Genomic DNA, 27,726 nt, shown 5'->3' on the forward strand with positions numbered 1-27,726 from the left:
AACAGTGGCCAGTTTGAATAAAGGGGTTTGATTCATTTTCTAATTTATTGTAGGTCACAAGTGCTGTGGATTTTTGTGCCTCTTCAAAACACTGTATCTAGAACACTGCCTTCAAGAGAGCAGATATGTGACTGTTGTCACTGTGAACTGAGATTAAAAATTAAAGAAAACAAGAAAAGTTTCTCAATTTTAAATATTATGAGGTGGACTATAGTATAAAGTGGACAGACACATCTTCAGTACAACCAACTGCCTATTTTAAAGCCAACCCCCATTTTGAAGCAAATTCCCCTTCAGCAAATCAATCCTCACTTCACATTAGCAGAAGAGGTGGAAGAATTAAATCTCAAATTACTTCCCTCAACTAGTTTTTCAGCATTGTGAGGGATTAATCCTTCCCAAGATTTGAAAAATCATGAAACTATCCCTTAGATAGCTGAGGAAACTGTAAGCTCTACCATTTGGACCAGGAGTTCCCCATAGGTCAAAAAATGGTACATGGATGCAGCCACAAGGAACCATGCGTACACTTCTTCATACATGTATATTGAGGCAGGAATTACTGCCCTCAGCAATGCCGATTTCAAGGATGGCACATATTCTCAACATGACTTGGTATCTCTTGTTCCTGACAGCAGCAATATAAAAAAACCCCAAGATGTGTACATACTATTTTGGAAATCAAGACCCAGACTTAGAATGTCCTAACCACCTTTCAGTGTCCAGTAATTTTTTTTTTTTTTTTTTAAATCAAAAGCACAAAAAGCAGGTTATAAATTCAGATGAGTTAACTCTTATAGGAAGAAAAACTACAGTAGTCTAAATACTGCTCAGTTCTCCATATGAAGTTAATAATTTCACCATAAATATATTTAAGCTATAGTTCTACATACGCTTCTTTCATTTATGTGACGTATTTTTGTTTATATAAATACACAAATTGTTCATGCAAAGACATTTCAATATTTGAACTTTTTGTAAATTGTTCCCTTTCAGTCTGTTATATAAAATTTCTTACCTGTGTTCCAAGAAGTTATTCTGCAATAAGATAGTGGCTCTGAATCACGAAAGTAGCCTTTGTTATGACCAAACTTAAGGCATTTGTGGGTATATTAAATCAACCAGGTTTAATTGTATGTTTTTCTGCTTTCATATCCAGATACAAAAAAAAAAAAAACAACAAAAAAAATAGGGTGGGGAGGGAATCTCCCATGAAGATGTCCACCCACTACATCAGAAATAAAATAATATTTATATTAAGCACTACTATCAGTTTGTGGTCCACTGAGATTTTCAGTAAGCAGTTTAAACTGACAGTGAATAAGCTTTCCTTCCTCAAAGCGAGAGACAGCACATGGAGAAAACAGCATCTGTGATCTTTCTTCGAGTTCTGCAACTAGTTTAATTAGTGACAATGTTATTGAAGAGTACAGGCAAATACATCAGTAGTGTAATGACAGTAAGGTACAAAACTTTCCACATCTCAGTCTGACCTCCCAGCCTTTTATCAGCTTAAAATCCAAATATAGCAACTTAAAACGGAGTTTACATGACTTCTCTTTCCCCCACTTGAAACTGGGACTAATTTATGTTTTGTGATACTGTAGCTTTCTTTCTCTATAGTTAGGTTTTCATTACAGCAGTCAGGTTACATTGACTCATAGGGCTGAATATCTGAATTAGGACTAGAGCCAAATACAGAGATGCTGTGCCACAGCTCCCTCAGCAGAGCAGCAAATGATGCTGAATGCCTGAACATTTTAATATTAGCGAATCTATGGCATTCATTTATTCATAACAAAACTGTGCTGCTGACCTAGTTTGCTCATTAAATTAATGAAAGTTGGAGAAACTAAAAAGAAAATCCTAGAGGGTTTTCTTTCCTGTGCCTACTTGGTTGGATTAGTAATTCCTTTTATTTTCATTTCTTTTCTCCTGGCTGTATAACTGGATGAATTTGTTTTAGATTATTTTCCTATTAACTAAAATTTCCCAGAGGTTCCTGGTATTTGCATTCAGCTAGTTCAGTAGCAGATATAACATTGCAGTGAATACACCATCTACTGAAACAATGAAGTCGTAAGGAAATCAGACACATGTTCCCTACAGATGTTCAACCTAAGGTTTATTGGAGTTGCCAAATCCACCTTTGGGTCACACTCTTCTCCATCTGGAGATCTACAAACATTGGGCCAAATGCAAGGAGTGATTTATAAACTGGGTAGCCCTAGTAAAGTCAACTAGCAATCTTGAATTTAAGTTCCAAAATCAATGTTGTAAGTGCTAAAAACTTGCAGCCAACAAAGACTTCAGCTGGGACTTTCTGGCACTCTGTGTCTCTGAAAATTGGGACACCATGAGTTTGGTGTTTACGTGTTCAGTTTAGAAGTTTGGCTTTGGAGTTCTGACTTTCAAACCCATATTCACACCTCCAGGTTTAGTCAAACTTCCCTTGATCTTTTGTCTTCCGTATTCTCCACAGTGGCAGGAATGGGTCAGAGAAATATGCCAATGCTGGACAGAATTGCATCCAGCATATCTGTTTCATTGCTTGGCCACGGGATTGTATGCAAACCCTTCTGATGTATCTTATTGCTCTCACAGGACTGCCAGCAGTAATGAGAGCTTTGCCCTTACGATCAACTTCATCCATGTTTATTCTACTTTAGCAAGTTCGACATTTAAGGGAGCCTACACACTGCATCCCAGGAGAACAGGATAGTATGTGCCATCCACCTAGGGCTGAAAAGTCTGTCTCATTAAAATCATAGGTAACTGTATAATAGATGTTTCCTCCAAACTCAGAAGACACAAAATGCTCACCTTCTAAGTAACACAAGTTCTCAGTTAAAAAAAAAAAAAGGTCTTAAACTATTATGTGCCAGAGGAAAAGAGTGGATGACTTCATGGATCACAGGGATTCTGAGTAAATGCCCCAAGCACTGAGTCCTCCTTGATGATTATTTTATACAGAGTGAAATCTTTTCAGAAAGTTACTGTTGTTTCCATAATGTGATAATCGGACCGATACCAGTTCAGTGGAAAGGTTGTGTTCAGGGATATTAACAACTCCATCTGCTTTCCCCTTCCACTTTTCCCAACTGATGCAATTGCTTTTATTATGTTTCATATAGTTTATATATTTGATTAGGTACATTGAAAAGTTAAGGAAACTCTAAGCCATTCATTTAAACATTTCCTTTGTGGTGCAGGAAAAAGGGAGTTTGATGAAAACACTTTGTCACTATGAATGTTCTTCCTTCCCCATTTTGAAAATCTAGTTTTCCTTTTTTGCAGCACTTTGAAATAGGCTTAATCCACTGAGGGAAATAAACAGCTGGAAGTAAACATTTCCCAACTGCTGCAGAAACACTAACTGTTTCCTAAGCCATATCCAAGTGGTCACCAAATAAATGCATTAGGGAAAACCCATTCTTGGCCTGGATCTATGCCTGTGCTAATGAAGAATTCAACAGTAGAGGGCTAACTGAGCCATTCTTCTTTAAGGATCATCAAAAATCCAGCTTCTTAACTGTTTATTGGTTGCTAAGACCAGCAGCCAACACTGTGCTCAGAGCTGTACAGGGCAGCCTTCACCACATACTCTAAATTTGTCATACCAACTGTATCCAGCAACTCACTGAATGTTCAGTAGACATCCAGCAATGCACTTGATGGGTGGTGAAAGCCAGAGCGGTTTGTAAAGTGCTAGAGAAGTCATTTTCCAAGAGGATTGCACTTTAAGGAAGAACACAAAAAGAAGTACACAATAGGCACCAAAAGAATTGACTGACAGTTTGAAGGAAAGCAGTGGAAAGAGGCCCATTCTTGAAGGTCTGTGATTCCTCCTTCTGCCACAGATTATGTTATTTTTCATGTCCTATTCAAGAACGTTTACATATACCAAGTTTAATACTTGTAAAGAAATAGTCAGGGAGAAGAAGCTGTAAGCCCATGGCCAACGTGGTTTTACTCATAATAAGAATTTCCCATCTGAAGTGGAAAAAGTCATCTTGGGTGCAATAAGGAATTTTTGAAAAGTTCAGATCAAACAATTCCAAAACAAAAATAAGAGTGTGTAATTAGCTGTCCTGTCACCATGCTCAATTAAAATAAAACTCACCCCACATGAAAAAATCCATCCTTAAGGCCTCATGGCAGTATGGCCAGCCACATCAACCCATGAGTTCATCCCAGTGAGACCAGCTGAGTGTCAGACCAGTGGAAGAGTCACCAACACGAGGCTGCAGGTAGTCTCTGTACACAGCAGAGAAAATCAGCAGAGAGCAAAAATTGCAGGACAGAGGTGGTTGTGCCTGGAGCACTGAAGTCGCCTCAGCAGCCTGTGTAAGTTTGGGAAGAAACTTACACAAGGTTGTTATTTGTAAGGTATGAGAGTTCAACTAATAAGGGATGGAAGAGCCTGAAAGAGGTTTCTGAGCAGAAGAGTCCAACGGCCCTCTGTAGTTGTGTATCGCTGATGTCCTGCTTTGTTCTCAGAAGTGCAGTATGGTCCTTCCTCTGGAGTGTGTCTGGCCAGCCTCACTGGCTACAGCAAGAGATGAAGGACAGCACGATCATGAACACACTCATCAGTATGTAGTTATTCTCTGAGGGTGGCTTTCAGCACACCAACCCCTCCCATCTAACATAACTTTAGATGACATCTGTTTTTACCTTCTTTAATATTTCATTATTTGGAAGTTTTCTCCTCTGTTCTCTGAAAATGTACCTGAGGCCTTTTTGTAGCCTGGTGCTGAACTTCTTGAGAATAAATAGATAAAGAAACAGCCTCAAAAGAATTTACAAGACACCTGTAAACTGAAATACCTTCACATACGTTTGGAAGGAAGCCATGCTGTGTCTGGACAACCTTGAATGGAAAAAAAGTTGTTAAATAGATTAATCATTCACCTATAACATGATTTGAGCAGCCCCAGTTAGCCAAAAGGCCAGAAAGAGAAAACGTGTTATGATGAGAGAAGGGTGGTAATTATGCGGTTGTTTGAAACGAGTGAAGGAAGCAAGAGGATGAAGAGATGAACGAATTCAGAGATTAAGAGAAAGACAGATTTGTCGTGAGGTTCATTCTGGAAGACACTAACTTGAACTTGAAGAATGTCAATGGGTAGCCAAAAAAAGGCCAGATTGAAATAGAGTGAAAACGTCCATTGATGTGACAAATAAAATTACAGTTGCAGCAACACGTAGGCAAACTGGAATGGAGCTCAATTAGGTGGAAATACAAATTGGGAAATGAGATGAGTAGGGCAAGAACTTTAACGACATTGAGGAAGCAAAACAACAGGAAGTATTAACAGGTAAAAAAAAAAAATAGTATTACCTGAGTATTGCCTGAGAAATAAGGATTGAAGAAGGAAAAAAAAGGTCAAAACTGGATATCAGGTCTCTGGTACAAGTTGATATACCTGTTGAAAAGCCACTAGCAACTTTTTTTCTTTTTCCACTTCTCAATTTACTCTAGTATGAAATATAGACAAATAGGGGCAGAAGACAAAGTGGCAAATTGAAACTTAGGAAAGTGGTAAAATAAAACTTAGGAAAAAATAAAAATTAGTATAGACAAAGAGTGGTAGTGAGTCTCAGCAATGTGGATTTTGTGGCTGCAGCAAAACCATCAGTAGACCTAATTTTCTTCTCACAACTTCTGCTGTAAAACTAGAATAGCTCCACTGGATTCAGCCAAGTCAAATTGCTGTAAAAGAGATGAACAAGCCCATAAACTTGGATTTCATTATTCCACACGTGTAACATAAAAAATATTGAAAATCAAATGCAAGTTCCATCACCAAAGATCTAGTAAAGAGAGAAGGCAAATTAGAAACTAGGAAAACAGATATGACATTCATCGCTTGGAAAACAGTTGAGGTGCCTTAAATGACCAGAGCACACTTAATGCTACTCAAACTTGGCAATATAGTTCTCTAACTGTTCAAGTTGACTCATTCCTTAGAAGATACGATAAGGATGCAGAGCCAATAGAATTGCAAATAATTTAACTGGTTAGTGGTGGCAAGGTCTGTAGACAAACTTTTGATAATCACTGCCACTGACCGATTGTTGTTTTCCTACAGCTACTGTGCCAGGAACGATAGTACTAGTATAAAAATTTGTATATGTTTGGTGCAGTATCAGACTCCAGCAAAGCACAAGCATAAGGCGTAGAGGAAGTCAGCACCAGCAGCTAAGGCACAGGTAGAGGAAGGAACACCCGTTTCTAGTGATTTACTATGTTCTCATCAGGTGTAACTGGCAGTGGAATTACAGCCCCAGAGAGCAGTCTAAATGGAGATGTGAGCTGGAAGTGGCAGAGACGTATGAGCATGACAGGGATTCTGCAACAGCAAGGTCTAATAAAGGGCAGAGCCAAACAGCTTCAGCAAAGCCCTGTGCTGAAGCCCTTGCTTTGCTTGCAGGCCTCATGCCTACATCCCTGCAGGGTGCTGCCCTGTGTCATGTAAACATGTCTGCTGGGTATCCATGGCACAGTGCTGCACAAAGCAGTATGGACAAATACAAAGCTTCATTGAAAGCTATGAACATCTTGGGGCATCTGTGTTGGGCTTTTTTTAATTTCTGATGGATGCTGAGTACACTTCAGCTGCTTCTTGAGTTTAGATAAGGTAAACTTAACTGTGTAAAACAGGTCAATAGCTTAGCTTGTGTCTTGCAGTCTCAAGTGATTCCTTCCAAGACAAGGAAAGCTTCCTTCACTGCTGCAGCTCTCCGAGCAGTTAAATATGCATGTGGCCAAACTCAGTCCTTGTAAAACCCAATTGACTTCATTCAAAAAACTCCTATAAAGATGACTGATGTCATTGGAGTCCCACCAGGGATGAATTTGGCCCATGCCATTCCTCCTGTTTAGTCATTGGATAGGAATGTAGAGAAGAAATGCATGCTGGTCTCTAGGACTCCATTTCTCAACAAAACTGCCAGGGCTGAAAAAGAATTACACGTGAATATAAATTTGTCTTGCACACTCCATTAGGTCTCCCAGATCAGCCACTGCTTTCAGCTGCCCAGGTACGAATCAGAATATCTCCTTTCACTACCGTGGGCTGAGCAGGATTTTCTACACAAGTGTGCCAGGCCTTTTGGGAGCAAAAGCAGCAGCATTATCCCAAATTTACAGGTGAAGAAACCAAAACAGGGAGCTGAAGTGATTTGCTTCAGCTCACATGTGGTGACAGAGGTAGAAGAGGTATTGAAACCTAAGTACTTATGGCTCCACGCCACTTAGGCCATGTATTCCTGTGATATATCTTTTTAATTTCCCTCTCCTTTCCCCATCTCCCTTCTCCCCTGCCCCCAACCCCATCAACATTGTCTGTAGCCACACAACTGGGAAGCTGGGATTAATCCATCCCTAGGGAAACCGGGATTAATATACAACTCATGCGGAACCTTTAAAAACCCAATGATTTGTGGTCCCCTTTTCAGAGGCACATGTAATCCACAGCTGAAAAGTAACTATTTGCTGTTCCAGTGCACATTCTGAGGCAGGCTTTTGCTCTGTTTCATGATTGCACACTGAAGACCCCATCTGACAGGATTTCTTCCTGCATCCAACAAAAAAACAGGCTAAGTAGGCTCTACAGAATCAGGCTTTTGCGGAGTAGTAACAGTTTATGGGCAGAAAAAGAATGACTGGAATGCAAAGGGGGGAAAAAAAGAGAGGGGTGTGCCAAGACATCTTTACATTTTCTCCTGTAACTGGAAATGGTTAAAAAAAAATTTTTAAACAAGACCAAAAAAAATCTGTGTTTCCCTTGTAAATCTTGCAGGAAGAGACAGCTAGAGTCAGGTGCCCTGGTTTTTACTCTTGCAAACTCCCATTTGGTGATGTTTTTATGATGAAAATGCAAAATTTAAAGCAACTGTGAAAACAGAATCAGCTCTCGATTGGCAGACAGAGGCCTAAGTAAGTTTTATTCACTGCATGAATGTCAGATTAAAACACATGCAAAGAGAGAAAAGAAAAAGAAAGAAAGGGGAGGTAATTAATCGCTTAAATTATTTGTGATTCTGATTCAAAAGGCACATTTCCTGTCTAATTCCTTTCATTTATTTTGGGGGTTAGTATGACTTATCTCTTCTGACTGTCATGATTTCATCTCTTCTTTGCTTTCCTTGAAATCACTGAACTGATACTGCCTAGAAAAATTCAAAAACTGGAGAGAACAGGCGAACTGTCCACCAGTGCCGCTGAGAGCATGACCAGAGAGATAGCCTTTGTTTGCGTGAGGTTGAAAGTGGCCTTCTGGAAGGAGGAAATACACACACATATACGTGCAGTACAAATGACATTAAGAGGCTGTGTGTGCATCCTGTGCTCGGTATGCCCACGTACTTTTATACATCTGTAATCCTGATTATGTCAATTCTGGGGATCATTTTTTTCTTCATTGCACATAAAAATACATGTCCAAGGAAATTCTTGGCAGGCAGATCACCAGGCTTCAGCCTTACAAATGAAACGCTTCTTGTGCCCAGCTGGGAGGAGCAGTTTCTCCACCTTCAAGACCCCGCAGTTATAATGGTTCCCAGGAACCAGTAACTGACATGGTTTCTTACCTCGCCACGGGTGTTTCGGTATCCCGGTGTCAAGGAGTTGGTGGAGCGACCGTGGGAAAGCCTCAGCAGAGTGACCCTCCTTGCAGCCCTTCCTCCCTCCCTCTGGACCCGACTCCGATTCCTGCCTCGTAGTCACGACCCCTGAAAAACGACCGGCTCCAAGCGACAAAGCGCTTCACTTTGTCCCTCCACGACAGGACCGCGGGAGCACCCCTGTTCCTTCACTCCGTGCCACGAACGACACAGGAGGGGCGGGAAAGGTCCCTCGGGGATTTTCTCTCTGCACCTCCCTTTAGAAAAAATGCCCGAAGGGGGGAACGAACTACCCGGTCCTCAGGCTGGCAGTTAACGCCGTGTCACCGCTCGGGGCTGCAGGTCCCTCCTCGGAGAGGCGCGGGATGCCGCGCCCCCGTCCCGGCGGCGGGGCACGCGGGCGGCAGCCGCGGACCGCCCGGCGCGCTGGCGGGGGCGGCTGCCCTTTTCCGAGGAGAGCTCCGCAGGCACCGGCCCGCACGGGGCGAGGCGGCTGCTCCCGCCGGGCTTACGCAAGGCGACGGAGCCAAACCTCAACGGAGGAGCGGGGCGGGGGAGAGGACACGGACGGGGCCGGGGGACGACCTTCAGAGGCAGCGCAAATTGCCCCCGAGAGACGCCGCCGAGCAAACGCAGCCCGATCCGGCTCGGCAACGCGAGGCCAGCGCAGCAAAAGGATGGATTCTCCTCGCCCCTGGCGGGCTCCGCGTAAAAATGCGCCCGGCCGAGCGCCGCGCAGAACTCCGCGCTCATCCCGCGGTGGCGGCTACGCGCTGTCGGAGCGCGGAGGGCCAGCCCAGGCTTCCCGCAGGCTTGGTTGACCTCACCCCCGCACTCCTTCCTTGGACCGAGCGGCTGGGTTTCAGATGCGCTTTGAGACAAAACCAAAAGCCTTTACGCGGTGCGGAAAGCGGGTGGCGGGCGGGAAGCGAAGCAACAGCAAAGCAACAGCAAAGCTGGCTTCCGACGCTGCCCGTTCCCGCAGCCTCCGGAGCGGGATGCGCGCAGAGGCGTCACCTCGGCACCCTGCGCTTCCCAAGGGCCTTCCCGCGCTGAAGGGGGACCCTGCAGCCCGCTCTGCAGCAAGTGCTGTTCAATCAGTCACGGTGCGCTCGAATCGGGGTCCAATAAAAAAAAAAAAAAAAAAAAAAAAAAAAAAGAGGGGGGAGAGAAACCGCTCTCCCCCTCCCCTTACATTAAATGAGTAAATGAGTTACAAGCCCGGCTTTATCCCTGTCGTTGATAGGATTCCTTGACCAAATAAAGAAATATTTTCTAAAAGCGGAGCGGGGAAGGGGGCAAAGGAACCACTTCGGACCGGCGGCAGAGGCTCCGCTCCGCGCCCCGGCAGCGCAGGACGCGCCGGGGTCGCTCCGGTGTTACTTCGGACGTGTCGCCGCGCGAATTTGCAGGAGGCTTTTCTGACCGCGGGAAGGGGGGGGTGGGGGAGTGGGCACTGGCTTGTAGGGAGGGGAAGAGGGTTTAGGGTTTGCCGAGGCGACGAGAAAGGCCGGCAAGAAGCTCTTCAAAGGCTCAGGCGGATCCCCCAGCGCTGAGCCCTCTCCCCCGTCTCGGTCCAAAGCGGTTTCGCAGAGGAATAAACATCTCTGATCTGAGACAGCTGCTAGGAATCAAAGGCCGCCCCAATCAGCGCTGAACTGGCCGAAGATGCGACTGAAAAATGCCCGTTCCTGACAAGCGAAGGGCAGGGTGTGCGAAGGCGGCTCTCCCCGCAGCGCCTTAAGGCTGTGAAAGCAGCAACAGTTTGCCCATTATTCATCTGATTTGGTTTATAACACTTCTGACACCTAATCTTATCAGCTAATACCCAAGATTCAGTTACCCAAGACGATTTTTTTTTCCACACTAGCAGCAAAATGATTTGACTCCCTGCAGAGATCTGTTTACTTTTGTCAGCCTTAAAAAAAAAAAAAAAAAAAAAAAAAAAAAAAAATTAAAAAAATGAGGAAGGGGAAAGTTTATGCCTAAAGGAAAGATCCAGATTTTCCAAGACTGGTAGGAACAAGAAACAAGCACTGAGGAAATACTAAGTTAATTCAAAAAAAAAAAAAAAAAAAGTTCTGAATATTGATAGAGAAGGTTTGCTAGGGAAGAGACCAGAAACCAAAAGAACACATATGTAGTCCATGCAGGCTTGCCTGTAAAATAACGATTTATTTTAATACTTAAAAAACACACACAATCCAGTGATAAATGTCAATTACCAATAATCAGCATAAAGTGCCAAACAGCCATACAACTTTTTTTTTTTTTTTTTTTAATAAACAAAACTTATTGGAATGTCTCTTAATTTGAATACACTGTTCAGAAAGCCAGCATTTAAAAAAATACGCTCTCAGGTTGAGATTTGTTCTCTCTCATCAGGACGCATGAAGACTTTTAAGTACCACTAAAACCACGTTGTGCATACCGTCATTTTGACGTATTGCCATCTTTCTTTCCTCTGGGTTTTCTTAAATAAGTCCACAAGTTACAAACTTCCTCACAGCGCATTAGACCACAAGGCAAAAAATAAGGTCTCCATGTCCCATGAACACTGATTTGTCCAGAACACTGGGGACCTGCGGGTCTATGATCTGAATGCGTTTTCTAGCACATGATGTGACTCCCCACTTGAGAGATTTAGATCAATTCCAAACATGAATTGTCTTCTCCTTTTAAGAAAACAAACGAGCAAATAAGATTTGCAAGTTGCCCTTCTCCTTGTCCTAATGGTGCTGTGATGAGAAACCACTGTTTCAGTTCTTAATCATCTTCCAGAATTCTCTGTATTTCCTGAAGTGTAAAAATAAGAAGCTTTATACAGTCAAAAAAAAAAAGTATAAAATAAGAGGTTGGGTTTTTTTAAAAAACAAAACAAAACAAGTAATACTTTTGGAAGCTACGATTTGGGGGGGGGGGGTTGTTGGGACTGGGCAGGGGGGGGCTTGTGGGTTTTTGTTTGCTTTTAAAGAGATTCCTGTCCAACACGTGAGCACCACCTTTTGGCATAAAGTTTATCAAAGCCACACAAGTCAGCTAGCACTCTTTGCATCACTCATGTATATTTTAAATGCAAAATAATCTTTTCACCCACGACTTAGGAAGTTAGTTACTTGGGTGGGGGAGGGCTGGGGTGCGGATTTTGCTCTTTTTAAAGTACAAACAAAAACAAAACACAAAGTTCAGTGCTCCCATCCTGAAAGTTTTGTTTCTGCTCTTGGTGTAAAGTCTGAAGGGGAGGAAAAGTTCATAGAAGCTGGAGGTTCAGCACTTAAGTTTGGCAGGTTTCAGTTCCTTTACTTGCGTGTGCAGTGTCTTGTGGACAGCTAGCGTTCTGGACTGGCAAAATCCTTTCCCGCATTCTTGACACTTAAAAGGCTTTTCTTTAGAATGGATATATCTAGGGAGAGAAAAACAATTGAGATGTCAGAAATAACCGGCCTAAACTCAGCCGTGTGCTACCTGATGGTGAATACGCTGGAGCTTTTTACACCTACTGCTGAGACCAAGAATGTTGGAGTGCGGCACTCAGGCAATCATCCGTGTGTGCATGTGCAAGAAGAGAGGGAGACATCAGAGGCTTACAAGGGTGCCTTTCTTAGGGATAGATACCTTCTCTCTAACTTCAGGGTCATAGGGCTGCATGTCTTCATGCCACTTCTGAATAATCACAAAGGCAAAGGACACAAGACAATGCAAATAGAGGGTGAAAACATCTGTGCAATCAAAGAAGTCTGTGCCAGTCATTTTTGCAGGGTGACTGAGTGCAACAAGAGGCCTATCTTCCAAAGTGCATTATCTGGGCTCCTCCACCAGCAGTGGGCAGAGAAAAACCTAGAGGGAACACCACCGACTGGCCAGAGACATAACTATTCTTACAAGTGCCTTCATGAGTGTAGGTGGGCAACCAGGAGAGTACAGATACGCAAGGAAAAAAGGACAGGAGAAGAATAGTCGTTACCTGTGATCCCTCAGGTGATCCTGTCTTCTGAAAGCCTTGTGGCAAATGTCACATGTGTAGGGCCGTTCATCGGTGTGGGTTCTTTCATGGATCAAAAGGTTGTAGGACTTGGTGAAGTGCCTACCACAGAATTTACACACGAACTCCTTCTTGGTTTTGGATGGTAACCTTCCACGTGTGGGTTTCTTCTCCGGAGAGAGTTTAGTCACTTCAAGCAAAGACCCCAGCCCTGGGGGCGAGCCTTGACTGTCTGCCTGTCCCAGTTTAGAGTGGTCCTCTTGTGTGGCAGCCACTGCTAAGTTGGCAAAGTCAAAGCGAGGTTTGGCTTTGAGGGTCACATTGGTGGCCTCTTGCTTGGGCTGGATGACATGTGGGAAGAGTGGGAAGGTCGGCAGCTGGAACCGTGCATCCACCAGGCTCGACACGCTTGGCACTTTGGAGAAGGAGGAGCGGGGCAGATGCATGGCTGGATACCCCAAAGTCCACTGGTGCAGGTGTACGGCGTGCAGGGCGCTGAAGCCATAGAGGTTGGAGAGGTGGTCAGAGGGCACGGCAGGCAGCCCATTGAACGCTTGCAGAAAGGAATAGTTGGTGAGCTGGAGGGAGGGATGGATAGGCACTGGGGCCGGCAGGGTCTTACTTCCCATGGTGGCCACTCAGGAGGAGGATCTTGGGAACAGGGGAGGAAAAGATCTGGAAAATAAAGATGGAGTGGGGAAGAGGGAGAGGTGGATTTATATAAAGATAAAAGCAGAGCTAATTTCTCACCTCACCCCTCATTAAAGCCCTTCTCCAAAGCCACAGGAGGAGGCTGCCTTCGACCTGGAGAGGCCTGACTAGCTCTTGGCTGCCAGTGTATCCCCGCAGGTCTCCAGGCTCTCCCTCTCCCCATGACTCGCACACAAAACTTGTACCTCATCCACACACCCCCATCAGCATCCCTGTGCCAGGCAGACCACCAATGATCCTCTGCACAGGGACAGTGAAGATATGCCAGTTTGGCCCACAAAGCTCAGGCTTCTCCCATGTAACTTAAAATCCTTTCCTGGGTGCCCTCAGCCTTCAGAAAATAGTGGGAAACTGCCCACTATGTCCACAAAGACTGCCTTTCACCCTGACCCTTGAGGTGATGCGAGGAGCGGGTGCAGGGAGCTCACTGCCCCTGGGCCTCTCAGCTCCCTGCGGTCTGGACTCAGCCAAGCCTCTGCCTCTGGGGTGATGGAGGCAGCTGGGTGCCCAGAACTGCACATCCTCCCTCATTCAAAAAAAGAAAATCCCTAAAAATCATTTTGGGGAAAATACCAGCCAACAGCCCTCCTTCTTATGTACTGCAAAAAGAAATGGGAAAATGCTAAGTTAGGGTGATGAATCTGAAGTGCCATTTGCCCTCCCCAGGGGGAAGTGCCTGGCTTCAAGCCCACATCCTAATCTAGGCAGTTGCTCAATCAGAACCCTTCAAAAGGCAAAAAGGCGAGAGCTGGAGGGACCCTTCCCATGGGGACACCCAACCCACCAGCTGCAGAGCCGCAGGGCCGCAGCCCTTCCCTGGGCTGGGTGCCACCACTTTGCTCTGTGTTTCAGGGTCCCGCCAAGCCCCCAGCCTCTCTTCTGGGCCAGATCCCTGCCCATTCCACCCCCGCAAGGTGGAGGAGAAAGTGCTACCAGGCAGCAGCATCGAGGCACATCTGGCCCTGCCTGCAAATTCAGCCCCAGCTGCTGTCAACTATTTTGAAGGAGATGCCTCCCGAGGGCTGGTGGTGGGGATGCAGCTTCCCCTCCTTGTGGGTGCAAGAGAGGACCCACAGCTCTTTGAGGCATCACAATCCCTGCAGGAGGAGGGAGCCTCCTCCTTTACTCTACAGCTCACAACTTATATTCGTTTTCCCCCCAGCAAACTCTGGCATTTGCCCTCAGTGGGGCTGTTTTCTGACAGGACCTCACAGAGTCCCCACAGGGTGCTCATAAGATCCCCAAGGCTTGCTGCAGGGTTCCTGTAGGATCCACATAGTGTCCTCATAAGATCCTCTATAGAGTTCCTGCTGAGTCACCGTAGGATCCCCACAGAGTCTGGTCAGGATCCTCACAGCCTGGAGGGTCAGTTCACCCCCATGTGAAGAGTAAAGCCCCTTTGGAGAAAAGGAGGTACCAAAGTGCTGCAGAGCAGTAATTGTCCCTCTGGGATGGAGGGCTGGGGGGGGGGCGGGATTGGAAAGTGGTGGCAAAAGAGGTCTAAAGACCAGGAAAACAAAACTGATTTATATGTGGGCTGTTGCCTGGAACGAAGAGCTGCGGCTGGGAGGGTGTGAGAGGGAGAAGCTTACTCGGAGCAGCTCTATATGCCGGGTCCACCTTTCACACCGCTTTACATAAATCAGCAGCAGGAAGAGAGACACAAACCTTAGAGGAATTCCATCGCAATGACCCAGAATAAGAGATTGTGACATTTTGCTTTTTTTAATTGTATACATTTTGGATAGTGGCTGATGGAAAAATGCTCACATTACATTCTCCTCCTTCTCCTCGTTTTTCCCTTTCCTTTTTTTTTTTGGTTTTTTTTAACTATTTCTGGGTGATGAACCAACTAGACTGTTTCGTGGTTCAACTGGGGAAATAGTTTTTATTTTGTTATTGCTGCCCATATACTAGGCGCCCACTTTGCAGCACAAATGCCTCAATCGGTGACCCCGTGAACAAAGTGCATTGAAAACACAGTTGTTCGGGTATCTGAAATGTCTTTTTCTGTCTGTCACAATGCTCTGTGTCTATTTTCCTGTCTAAGTAGCCCTAGACCTCTCAAGCATGAAACATGCTGTTGCAAACTGAGTTAATTTCTGGGTGTATCCCTCTTTCTTTCTTCATATCCTTAAAAAAAATTTAATATGAAATATATAAGCAAAAATCTGCTATGTCAGTTTGGGTAAATTCTTGCTCGATAACATTAAAAAAAAATCTCTTTCGATTTCCCAAACGAGTAAGGGGGCAGAAACCAAAGAGAAATACAGTCGAGACATAATAGTATCTGTTGTGCCCGTGGATTTTTGCTAGAGCAGTTCTATTATTAAATAAATAAATAAATAAATAAATAAATAAATAAATAATATATTTTAAAAAACCAACAACACCAAAAACAAACAAACAAACAAAAAACAACCAAGGGAAAAAGAAAAAGGGGGGGGGGGGGGGAGGGGAAAAAAAAAGGAAAAAGGAAGAAGCAGAAAACGGGAGGTGGGAGCAGGGTGTTCACGTTACTACAAGTTTCTTGGCACTTTTCCAGAAATGTAAGCTACACTTTTGCTCCGTGCGACTGGGATAGTCAAAAATATAGACGAAGAGCAGCGTATTTCATAAAGAAGTCCCCTCTCTCCGGGACATCAAAGCGAACGTGTTTCACAGCGCAGTAACGCTCTGCTCTCCCGCTTGCCCGCAGAGAGATCAATGTTTCTTTGATTTCAGTGTCACCTCCACCTTTAATTCTGTTTCATGTAAACAGATCGTTATCTGAGCTTCTTTTTTATTTTTATTTTCTTACAGAAGAAGACCCCACGAGTTCTCTGCTTGAATTCCCCCATCACAATAAAACTGCGCGGGGTTTTCTTTTTTAACACAAGCTAGCTCGGTGAGTAATTAAGAACAAACCACTTGTGTTCTGACTGAAACAAAACCTACTCATGCCAAGATAAATTTACCCTGCAAAATAGGATCATAAACTTGAAAGACTACATCTGTCTCCAGCTTTCTTACCCTTTGTCCTGTTTGAAGATACGGTAATACTATTGTCCAGTTGCCATTGTTTTAAAACCATTGTAATCTTAACCTTCCAGATTAAATTCTACCTCCCCTATGCGCCAAAAAAGGGAAAAGAAAAATCCACCCGGCTTTTTGCTGGTAGCTTGGCAAGGGGCGAAATTAAATGGATTTTTAAGTAATCTTGTGACTAGTCGGTATTTATCCTTTCTACCTTGAATTATCAATTTCCGATGTGTCCTTTGAAAGGGATATTTGTTACATTAAATACCTGACTCATAAATAATGAGGTTTGCTAATTAGTTCCACATGGAAGAATGAAGGAGGTAAATTACCCTGAGAACGTTGCTTATTTTTACAAACATGATAAAGTAGCGGGCATAAAATGCTGCATTCTTGCCATAGCCTCAAACTACAGCAATCAGGTTCATCTGTCAAAAAAAAAAAAAAAGTCCGCCAGTTTTGCCTGAATCCTTTAAAGTCTGGTAGCCCTGTCCTTTCGGCTGCATCGCACCAGCACGCAGCCTTTTGCCACCAGGTCGGCTACTTATTTTGTCCCCTTTGAGGGGACGAGATTTTCCCTTCCTACCAGTTTAAGCGAGGAAATAGAGCTTACAATTTATCTGTGTTTGGGAAACTAACTGGAAAGCGAATGAAGTTGCTCTTTCGCTCCGCAGTATTCGAGCGTGGTGCTCTTGAGGAATAAAGTGCATTGTTCAGCACAGATTTTTTCAAAGTATTAATGAAGTGTGCAGAATCTATTAAAGCAGGTTTATTCGGGGCTAATTAGGCGTGAAAGAGTTAATTGCTAACATTAATGAGGACTGGAAGGGCTCAGTCAGCATGTGCCTTGGATATCTCCGCTCAATCCTTATAAAATCATCATTCACATTTTATCACGAAATCAGTGTTGACAAGTTTCTCCAGCCCACCGTTGCGAATGCGGATGAACGCGGCGGATTTTAGTCTCGCAATGATAGTAACAGTAATAACTGGGGTCCGACTGCATCAGCGACCGTTGCACTGCCCGGGGCAGCCTTCACCCAAAACAACAAAAAAAATCCCCGGGTCCGGGTCCCGGAGGGACCGTGGCTGCGAGGGCCGGGGGCGCAGCCCCGCGGCTTGCTCGCTGGGTGAAGTGGGTGCCGACGGGGCGGCGGCGAGGGCCAGGCTCCTCAGCCCTGCCCTGCAGAAGTGTTGAGGTTGGTTTGGGTGGTCTGATGCTTGTGGGTTTTTTAAATCCCCTGGGGAGTAGAAAGGTCCCGAGAACAAGACTCCTTCTCGCTTTCTGCCTAGAGAAACGGCCGGTGTCTCCCCTTGTGCACGAACAAACCGTCCTGCCTCTCTCCTGGCGGCAGGGAGGGTTTCTTCCTTCTGTACTCCTCGCTTCCCACGGCCACAGAACGTACAGCCAGGGCTGGGGGGCAAAACCTTCGCGGTGCCACCCCCGTGGGGCACCGCTCGCATCCTCAGGCCCGGCCGGCCGAGGCGGCGCCGTCCCCGGGCACCGCGGAGCCGGGCCCCCGCCGCGGAGCTGCGCAGCGCGGAGCCACCGCCGGAGGGTCCCGAGCCCAGCGCTGCTCTAGGGCTTGGCCCTTTTTCTCACTTGGCTTCGGACTTACTAAACTGGACCTACGGTGCACCTGTCTGGGACTCGGCTTTCGCCCTCCTGCCCTCCTCGCTTTTCAGCGGACAATTCCCGCAGCGCTACCGTAATCTCCAAAACGCTCCATTTTTATCGTTTCCCTGCCAAAAGCCAACTATAACAACTACTCTTTAATCCTCGGCTTTGCACTGACACTTTATAAGCTCGGCCTCGAGAGAAGCTCCGTCTTTCCCTGCACTGAACTTGTTTCGATCCATTCAGACAAACATAAACATCAGATTCATTTCTGTCGTGGCCTTGGGAGGAAACAGAGAAGGCTCCTCGGACCCTAAAACACGAAGATGGAATTAAAAAAAAAAAAAAGAAAGAAAAAAAGAAAGAACAGCAAAGGGAAGAAAAGGAAAGAATAAAGAGGAGAGAAACTGAACGTTCAAGTCCGTAAAGGTCATAGAGACTTCTGTTTTGCAGCTCTTATGTGTCATTTTTAGCTCGGGTTAAAAACACAGCTCCTCCGCAGGGGGTGGGGGGGGTGGGGGGGCGGAGGGGATAAACAACTTTGAAAGGGGAAGACAAATCTTTAAATAGCATCAAAATATCCGAGCCCCATGTGAAGGCTTCCCCCAACCCTCCGCCCGCCCCAAGAAGAACAGCCCTCCTCACGTGAACCACCCTTTCCCCACTCCTTCTGCACCATCCAGAAGATGGGGGTAAAGAAAGAAAGGAGGGAAAGAAAAGGAGGTGTTTGGATCGATATCCCCAGCCCCCGAGGCTTGGCAAAACAAAAACCAAACAAAGTGAGTTGTTCTTTTTATTTACCTAATCCCGATCTGTGCTCCACCGCTGGCAGCAGTTAAAAGATCCTGGGCTAAATTAGAGCTGGTAAAATAAAATAATAGGAAAAAAAAATAAAAGGGGAAAAATAAAAGGGAAAAAAATGAAATAATAATAAAAAAAAAATAAACGGAGGTTGGGCTAGGTCAGTGTCTCTGCCGGCCCTGGGGGGCACAGCTCTCTCCCCACCCCACCCCACCGCTCCTCCAGCGGGTACGGGCAGATCCGAGCGAGCAGCGGGGCCAGGTGTCCAGGTGCCCCGGCTGGCGGAGCGGAGCGGCGGTGCGCTCCCTCCTCCCGCTCCCGGCGGCGTGTGCCGCAGTGCAAGCGCGCCCGGGAGCAGCCGAGCTCAGACTGAACCGATCCCTTCCCTCCAGCCTCCTCCTTATTTCAACCCCCCCCCTCCCAGCTCCCCCCTCAACCTCCCACCAGACTCCGGGCATGCGCACGCAGGGAGAAAGTTTCTGGCTGGGAAGAACCAACTTTTCAACCCGCTTCTCCTGGAGGCGCGGCAGCCCAGGGCTCGCAGCCCGCAAACGTGTGATCTCGCCCCCCCACCCCCGCCCCGCTCCCGCAGCCTCCCCCGGGGCATCTCCCTGGGGCCCGCTGTGCGCGGCCTCCCGCGGTGGAGCGGCCTCCCGGGGTGGAGAGGAGTCGACGACGACGGGGGGACACACACACACGGACGGACGGACGGACGGGTGTTCCCCGTGCGGCTCCGCGCTGCGCCGCCGCTGCGGAGGGACGCGTTTCCCCGGGGGCGCTGCGCGGCCGCGTTGCCTGCACCGGCCCGACCCGCCGCTCCGCACCCTCTCCGCACTCGCTGCGCACCCGGCTGGCTTCGCTGCGCCCCCTCCCCGCAGAGCCGCGGGACGGGATTCACTGGGACCTGCCCAAGGAGGGAGGGGGAGAAAGGCAGAAAGAAAGGGAAAAAAAAAAAGTGGGGGGAGGATGAAAGGAGGGATCTGCTCCCTCTGGGAGGATTTTGGGACGCAAGCTGTTCTCTCTCACTGAGAAGATCCCCCGAGAGGATCCCAGGAGCCGCTTACCTGCGAGGAGTCCAGCCCCGGGCTAGAGCCGCTTCCTCCCCCCCGCCCCAGCATCCCTCCTTGTCCGCACTTTCCGCCCCGGCGCCCCTGACCTCGGTGCCTTCCTCCTGTCCCTCCTCCCACGGGCCGGGAGGGTCTGTCCTCGCAGCCCGGGAGGGGTTCCGCGGCGTGCGAAGTCCCGCGGATCACCCGCGGATCGAAAGCCGCAGAGCACTGCTTAGGTCCGGGGGGAATCAGACTACCCGGGTGAAGCAAAGCAAAATAACCCTCGAAAGAAAAAGATTAAACGTGCTTTATAATTAATCCTGAGGCTGTAATCTCCTTGCTTATTTGTTTTTCTACTCATCCATCCGTTCGCACTCCTTTAGATCCGTGAAGGGGGAAAAATTGCTTGGGTGTATTACATCGTCCCGAGGAACCAGGGTAATATAATACGCTAGCGAAGACAGATCCGTCAGGATAACATGGTACCGTGCTCAGAGACACGCGTGTGTTTTTTTTATTGTTCATGTCACTGCCGTTGTTACACTGATTTTTGCCCATCTCCGAAGGAAAAACAAACAAACAAATATTAAAAAGTCAACAAAACAGCAACAAGAAAACACTACGTTATCATCCTGCAGAATAAGCGTTCATGAGCACGACCGTAGTGTGGCGAAGTGCCCTAGCACTGCCATTTCATCCCCAAAACATCTCCCTTTCTGGGGAGAGTCTGGGGTCCAATACCACTCGCTGCTCTGGGCGTGCAAAGAGATTTTCGTTCCCTCCTTTTGTAAACGAGTGGTATTTTTATGAGGCAAAGGCAAAGCAAAGACGTTCTCTCATCCCGGATTCTTCAGTTCTCTCTCATTTCGTGCTGTTGTTTTCTTTTTTCCTCTCTTGCTTATTACTCGCACCACCCCCACCAGCCCCCAAAATAAAAAAAAAAAACCCAAACCCAAAACCTAGCACTTTTATTCCTGTTCTGAGGGTCGAAATGTCGAGAGCGCGGTCCTGTGCCCGACGCTGTAAGTTGATGCCTTCAAATAAGTCTGCATTTTCAGAAATAGTTTTCAAGTCCTGTTGTCAGAACACGAATATAAGATCCCCACGTGTCCCCAAACCAAGAAACAGACCGGAGATACGCTCTTCTAACTGGAGATTTCTTTTTTTTTTTTTTTCTTTTTTTCTTTTTTTTTTTTTTTTTTCCTAAGGATCTTGGTATAGCTGGGGGTGGGTGCGTGCATTAAGAAAATAAAAATCGCAGTTCCCTTTAGAGAAGCAGCAGATTAGTTGGGATGTTAAACACAGCAACAGCAATGATACCTGCATGTGCTGCCTTTAAGGGAAAAAAATCAAAAATTGCACTGCCAGTTACAGAAACCGTAATTCCGAAAGAAATATTTAAACATCGAAATAAAGGGCAGTAAAAGATTTCAGTATCTAGGGGGAGGGAGTCACAGAGAATGATTCCCACGCGAAAATAATTTATATCAAAGCGGGTCGTTGGGATCTTATTCTATCCCAGAGTATTACTGGAAGCTGTAGCTGAAAGCTGCATGGATAGCGTATAGTCAAATATTTACGTATTTGTTAAAAAATAAAAGTATTTGGACTTGTCAATCCACTGGCGATTGAACTGAAGTTTCAGGTTAACTGTCTTGTTAAGTGCATTTGGTTTAAATATCGGGTGTTTAAGTTATGAAGGGCATGCTGTTCCAAAACCTTTATTCTCGGATGGATTTTTATGATGTCCCTTGCTAATTTGCATTATGTCAACTCGTAACGGTGGGGAACCTAATACCGGGAACGGGATACAAAACCACTATTAGCACTGACACGCAGGGAATACGCTGCGCTTTTCCACAGCGAAGATCTGCTGTCGATTAGGAATGTTACAACTTCAAGAGACTCGTAAAAAGTGAAGGCATCTGCTCCGAAAGCCAGCCACGTTTGTAGGGTTTAGACGTGACAGCAAAACCCAATTCATTTCAAGAGAAATCCGTGGGGTGACTGGGGAGCCCGAAGCCCCCATCCGTATTTCCCACCTGTATTCCCTTCCCAAACCCGTCCCCGTCCCCATCCTGTCCCACGTATCCTCAAGGCGAAGGCCCCCCCCAGGTCGTGCCCCCTCTTTTCTGGGGGAGCAGCGTCCAGGACAGCACCAGCCGGCCATCACACCGGGGCTGCCTCCCCGGTACGGGGCCGGAGCCGAGCGCTGCCTCCGCGCCGCCGTCGGTGCCGGTGCCGGTGCTGGTGCCAGTGCCGGGGGGGCAGCTTCGTGCCCCACCTGCGGAGCTGACTTTGGGGGCACGGGAAGCGCATCTCAGGGCATTTGCCCTTCCCTCCCACAGGCAGCCCGCTGCGCTTGTCACCTCGTCTCCAACGAGTTCTGGGTTCCAAGGCTAATCCTGCGCAGCGCAGGTACTGGGGATCGCCCCTCCTCTGGTTTTAGCTCCTGTGGATGCCGAGCATCCCTGGATGCACCTACACGCCTGCTGGGAGAGGGCTGCATAGCCTGACTGATGTTCCTCTTCCCTCCCTCAGCTGGAGTGCCCGGCTTCACCTTCGGGACCCACTTAACCTTTGGAAGAATAACGATTCTCGGCCCCATCCCGTAGCCATGTGCAGGAGAAAACTCCCTTTTGCTTCCGCGGGACTTTCTCCCCACCAGGGAACGGCGCTTGTCCCTCGAAAAATCTTTTATTGAGGAGAAACAACCACACCACTTGCGAAGCATGAGCCGCAGGCGCCGCGCTGGGGCTGCGAGGAGGAGCGGGTCCGGCGGGGCAGGAGGGGATGGATGCCTGTGCGCTCGGCGGGTTCCAAGGGCTGCCCCGCCGCCCGCGGTCCAGCGAACAGCTCGCCCCCCGCAACGCCGCCGTGGGTGGGGGGCACGGCGGGCAAAGCTGCCTCCGATCGGCAGCCCTGCAGTTCCCAAACCTCCCGGGGAAAGGGAGCGGGAGCAGGGCAGAGCAGCCGGCTGGGCTCACTATTCCAAAGCCTCTCCGCGCCCGGAGCTCCGCTGGGAGGGACGGAGCCAGCCCCGGCGGCAGAGACGCGGGGCAGAGAAGGCACAAGTGCACCGCAGCGTCCCCCCCTCGCCTTCGTGCCTCCCCGGGCAAGGTGTCCCCCCCGAGACAGGCCCCCTGGTTATCAGTGGCACCTGGAGACTGTGTATATATGTATATAAACTAGGTTTTCTTTCCTAGTTTCCTTCGCTTTGCCTGTTTTTTCCTCTTCCTGTGGTTTTGGTGTTGACCGCAGTGAAGGACTGGAGAGTGCGGGCTTTGACGGGCCCCCCTGCTGCGGGAGAAAGGGGACTCAGATGGAAATGGGAGAGCCAGAAAGGGCCAGCAGGAGAAATGAGCCCGTCGGGGCTGAGCCCGAAGCGCGCTGGAGCGCCGATGGAGAGCGCGGGGCGCGGGTGGCAGCGCGGGCGCTCCCGCACCCCCTTTCCGAAACTGGTGTCGCCCCCCCCCCCCACCTCCCCCCCCCCCCCCCAGCCCTCCCGGCCCCCAGTTCGCTCTTCAGGTCCCATGTAGCATTATTTTAATGGCTGCTGATGACAAGACACGGAAGAATAGCGGCAAACAACGCGGGTGGAAACTGCTCCCGCGGTGCGAGTAAATGCTCTTCTGATAGCTGCTCCCGCCCCCATCCTCCAAAACCAAAATCGGCACAGAGATGGCTAGAACAATGTTCTGCCAATTTTTGCCTTTTTTCTTTTTTTTTTTCTTTTTTTTTTTTTTAAAACTTCTACTTGTAGGGCTCTGTGAATATAAAAGCCAAACTTTGGAGCATCTCCATTTTGTTAGCGAGAGGGAATCGTTTGCTTGAATTTTAGTGCGGTGCTGAGATGTGACCCAGCGCCTTAATATATTGCTGCCCTTCGCCAGCGAGCTACTGCAGAGGGGGAGCGATCCGCCGGAGCGTAAGCACCGCCTGGCTGTGCCTGCGCAAGGAGCTGGGGCACGGCATGGCCCAGTGCCCCTTCCACATGGTGGGCTGGTCACCCAGCAGAGAAAGATCGCTGCCAGCAGCTCTTGCGGGACTAGAAAAGAAAATCCAGAGCACGGAACAGAGCGATAGGGGATTTGTCTTCTTCAAGAATCACAATGGATTTTGCAAGGAATTAATTAAGTTCAAGATTCCCCCCCCCCCGCCCCCATACCCACCCTCCTTGTTTGCAAAGTGGTGTGAAGTCGGTTGTGTAAATGATTCCACTTTAACTTCCAGCCCCTTTAGATCACTAATAACGCCGTGGTGGTGCTGCTCACACTGCTGCAGTGAGAGTCAGCATTTCCATTATAATTTCCTATTTTCAGGAGTTTTTACAGTGGTCATAAAAATTCAATCCAGGCTCAAACTTGGCATCCCAGGGCTCCTCCCAGGAGTCATTTCTCTTTGTTGTATTTGAAAGAGGAAACCATTTATCTGTTTTTACATTACAAGAGAGCAACAAAAGGAAGCAAAAGCAGGGTTTGGAGAACACTTTTGTATTTTATATCGCTTGCTTTTCCTCAGCTTTACAGTATCTGCCATAGATGTTAAAGGAGTACAGTACACAATAATTAATAACACATGAAAAACTATCAGGTTATAGAGAAGCCAGAGTTCACAATCAGAACTGGTCAGATAAAATACCCTTTATCATTCTAAACCACTTTGCTTTTCTAAACTGATAATTTGCTAGCAATACATGCAAAACGTAACTTGATGCTGTGGGTCACTTTGATTTAAAATGAACTGGTCATTTTGGAAATTTGAGAAAGTTTATGTATGTGCTTATATTTAAGAAGAAATTCCTGAAAGTACAGATGTTTGCACTGCAGATTTGAGGGGTCTACCCTCCAGCCCGCCTTGTGCGAGTATATGTATAACAGTCCAATAATCTTTGGATTTAGGTGTCCCTAAGTATTCATTTATATGATGGATTGTAATGGCTATATGGTTCCCTTGAAACCATTATATTCTATCAGGTCAAAACCAGCTTCTTAAAAAAGTTCATTTAATACAAGGGTGGCTGGAATGATTTGTGTACATTGCACTCATTCACATACAATTCCCATATCTGCTGGAAACTGAGTAAAGATTTAATGACCCCACAGGAACCGAAGGTTTTGGTGACATGAGCTCAGAATGGGCCTATGAGACAAAGACCAGTGTGAATTGGGATGCTCAAGTGGAATGCCAGCAAAGCCTGGACATCACATCATTTTGCTGAGATTATGCCTATGCCACATGTTTTACAGAGAAGTCCTTTCTCTACTGCTATAAAATATACATTTCTACTAGCCTTGAAACTTAGAAGGGGTATCCTCCAACTTATCCAACTCAGGTTTGGCTAGCAAAAAGGATCACAAAGAATGACATCTCACAGAGGTGAAAGAATTAATTCTAGGTGTTAAAAAAAAAGGTACGTATGGAATTAGAGTTATATGTGTATACATATATATATATGCACACATAGAAAAGGAAATTACCTTTTCATGTATGTGTAGACGTAGAGAGAGATTAAGACAGACAGCCTTACAGTATTCATGATAGATTTAGGAGTACAAGTAAATTGATTCGAGGAATGTCAGCCACTTTTATCTTTTGAAATATTTGGAATAACAGGTATTTGATAAGGTTTGTATTTGCTATAGCTAATGGTTAAAAGAGGAATCCGTAACTTTTAGGGAGTGAAGGCAACATTTGCTTGCCATGGTCTGTCAAACACAGGACTGGAATCAGAATTCAACAAGATTTATCTTCCCTTGAGGGATTTCATCACAGTGACATTGGGCTAGTAACCTCCAGTGGATGCAGCACATTCCGAAATCAAAGGAAACTTGTTCTCTGACCTCAGTTATATTGGTAACTCAGTGCATATGTGTTACTCTTCCAATTAAACTGTTGCACCTAATTTAGGACTGTTGTCTCCCAGATTCTTCAGAGAGTGGAGGTAAATCTGATCCATGTCGAGATCTGAAAACTTTCCTTTTTCTGGTTGACCAGATGCTGGCACATGCACAGAGCCAATGGCCCCTATTTAGGCATCGCAATTCATTGCCTGAAGGTGAGATGGGTGTAAGTCTCTTCTGTTTCTGCATTTTTATCAGGCTTTATCTTCAGTTGTTAATAAAGTAAGTATCTGCAGTAGCCAATGGACCATACACCTACATGACAAGAATTTTGTTATGACTGAAAAATTATTTTTTTTTGTGCGAGAAGTGGTTGGAAAAGATTTTCCTAGGACTTATCACAGCAACACTTCATGGCAGCAATTTGGCACCTCCTTTGGGCTTAGCAGGACTGGAGATAGCAATATAAACAGGATTCCAGGGTTTATATCCTAATTATTTGTGATCTTGTTCTGGCTCTGTTCACTGTATAGATGCTGGGATAAGTAACGAAACAAAGGCTCTAAGTTCAGTCAATTGCCAGTACTTGCATCTCCTCACCCTGACAGACTGGATGCTGCTGCCCAAAAGCACGTTCAGTCCACATGCAGTAGCATGAGGGGAGATTTGACCAGAGTTTGTGCCACAAAACTCAACTCTCTTCCCAGCACTGTGAGCATCAAGGCATTTCATTTCCATTCCTTTGATGCACCAACTGCCATGCCTCTTCAGTGCAGAAAGCAGAGAGAAGAGGCGCTGAGGATTGTGAAGACCCTGTGCAAACCCACTCTGTAGCCTTGGACAGGCTCCTGGGACAGCTCTGCCTGAGCAGATCTGCTGACTCACAGTCTACAGCTCAGAAATGTGGGTGGTATTTTAAATAGCTTAGGCCTGGGCCTTGGAAAACCTTCAAGAGAGGTCAGAGTCTGGCCCAGTAGTCAATGGCAGTCAACTTTCAAAATAGGTTTGGAACGTTCGCTATTTCAGTGAATGTTTGGGACTGCCACTATTTCAGCTCCTGTGCTGTGACAGGGGAATCCACTACAGGACTAAAAGGTGCATGCACTGGGGTCACCTTCCCCACTACACACACATGTGCTGTCAATAGCTGGTGGCCCCAGGACTGCTTCCCGTTCAGTTGGCTGCAGCTCTGCAGCTAATTGACCAGAGCTGCTGGCAGATGCAATGGCCGACCCTCCGCAGGGGACAAGGACGTATTTAACTCAATGACATCAGTCCCCAGTCCTCTAAATCACATTTATACCTCCTCTCTTCTATAATACGATGATCGCTAGAGGCCAGTTGGTCCCTACCCACGTACACTGCTGACATGACCATGTGACTTTGAAGCAGCTGTGGGGTGCCAGTTTTCTTCCACAGAACTCTATGAGTTTTTACGATTGACTTTGGTGATAGTAATATCTAACAACTACAGTACTGTGTCACTGCAGATTCAATTTCTTGGCTTGTCCTCAGTGGAAAGGTGTTATTTTAACACAAAGTATTATCGTTACTAATACAGAACTAGTGTCTGGCTAAACAATATAGAAATACTGTTCTGGAAAGAATTTTATTATTTAGAACAACTCTAAAATGAAATTTACTGAGGATAATATATAAGAAAACAGAATTTTACTTGTATAATCACTCACAATGTCTTTCCTGTTTTTAGCAGCTTCTAAATATATACCAGCACTATAGAAAAAACGGCATTCTTTTTTTTTTTTTTTTTTTTTTTACTGTTAGCTTTCAAAAAGACTATAAATTCCCACTGAAACTACGTGGAAGCAGAGCCGAGGGATCAGCTAAAAGTTACAAAAGCAAAGGAAGTTAAGAGTCAAGTCGGAAAGACAATTTTCTATCATACATAGTTATGCTGAAGTGTTAGAGATAAAGGTCATCTAACAGGGGGGCTTTGTGCCATCAGGTGATCCTAAATCCCAAACACGCTCTAATACCTCGGCCCAAGGGGAAAGTTAAGTACTGACAGAGTTTCAGCCCTAACCGAGAACTTCCTGCTATTTGTGGTTTGGG

General features: G+C 46.5%; 1 protein-coding gene across 1 annotated transcript; it reads right to left on the minus strand.

Moving 5' to 3' along the window:
• Positions 1 to 11,898: 11,898 nt before the first annotated feature.
• Positions 11,899 to 13,242, minus strand: OSR1 (odd-skipped related transcription factor 1). Its single transcript, XM_009958796.2, has 2 exons — positions 12,596 to 13,242; positions 11,899 to 12,034 (listed from the first exon to the last, which is right to left on the minus strand). Exons 1-2 carry the CDS (start codon positions 13,240 to 13,242, stop codon positions 11,899 to 11,901), a joined length of 783 nt encoding a protein of 260 aa, XP_009957098.1.
• Between the last annotated feature and the right edge of the window lie 14,484 nt (positions 13,243 to 27,726).

This window comes from Leptosomus discolor, chromosome 2 (genome assembly GCF_034619465.1).
Source record: "Leptosomus discolor isolate bLepDis1 chromosome 2, bLepDis1.hap2, whole genome shotgun sequence".
Lineage (NCBI taxonomy): Eukaryota > Metazoa > Chordata > Aves > Leptosomiformes > Leptosomidae > Leptosomus > Leptosomus discolor.

Excerpts from the sequence above, each read along its gene's own strand:
- OSR1 (XM_009958796.2), bottom strand. The coding sequence starts at position 13,242 with ATGGGAAGTAAGACCCTGCCGGCCCCAGTGCCTATCCATCCCTCCCTC. Across the intron at positions 12,035-12,595 it reads GATCACCTGAGGGATCACAG|ATATATCCATTCTAAAGAAA; the intron begins GTAACGACTATT and ends TTCTCTCCCTAG.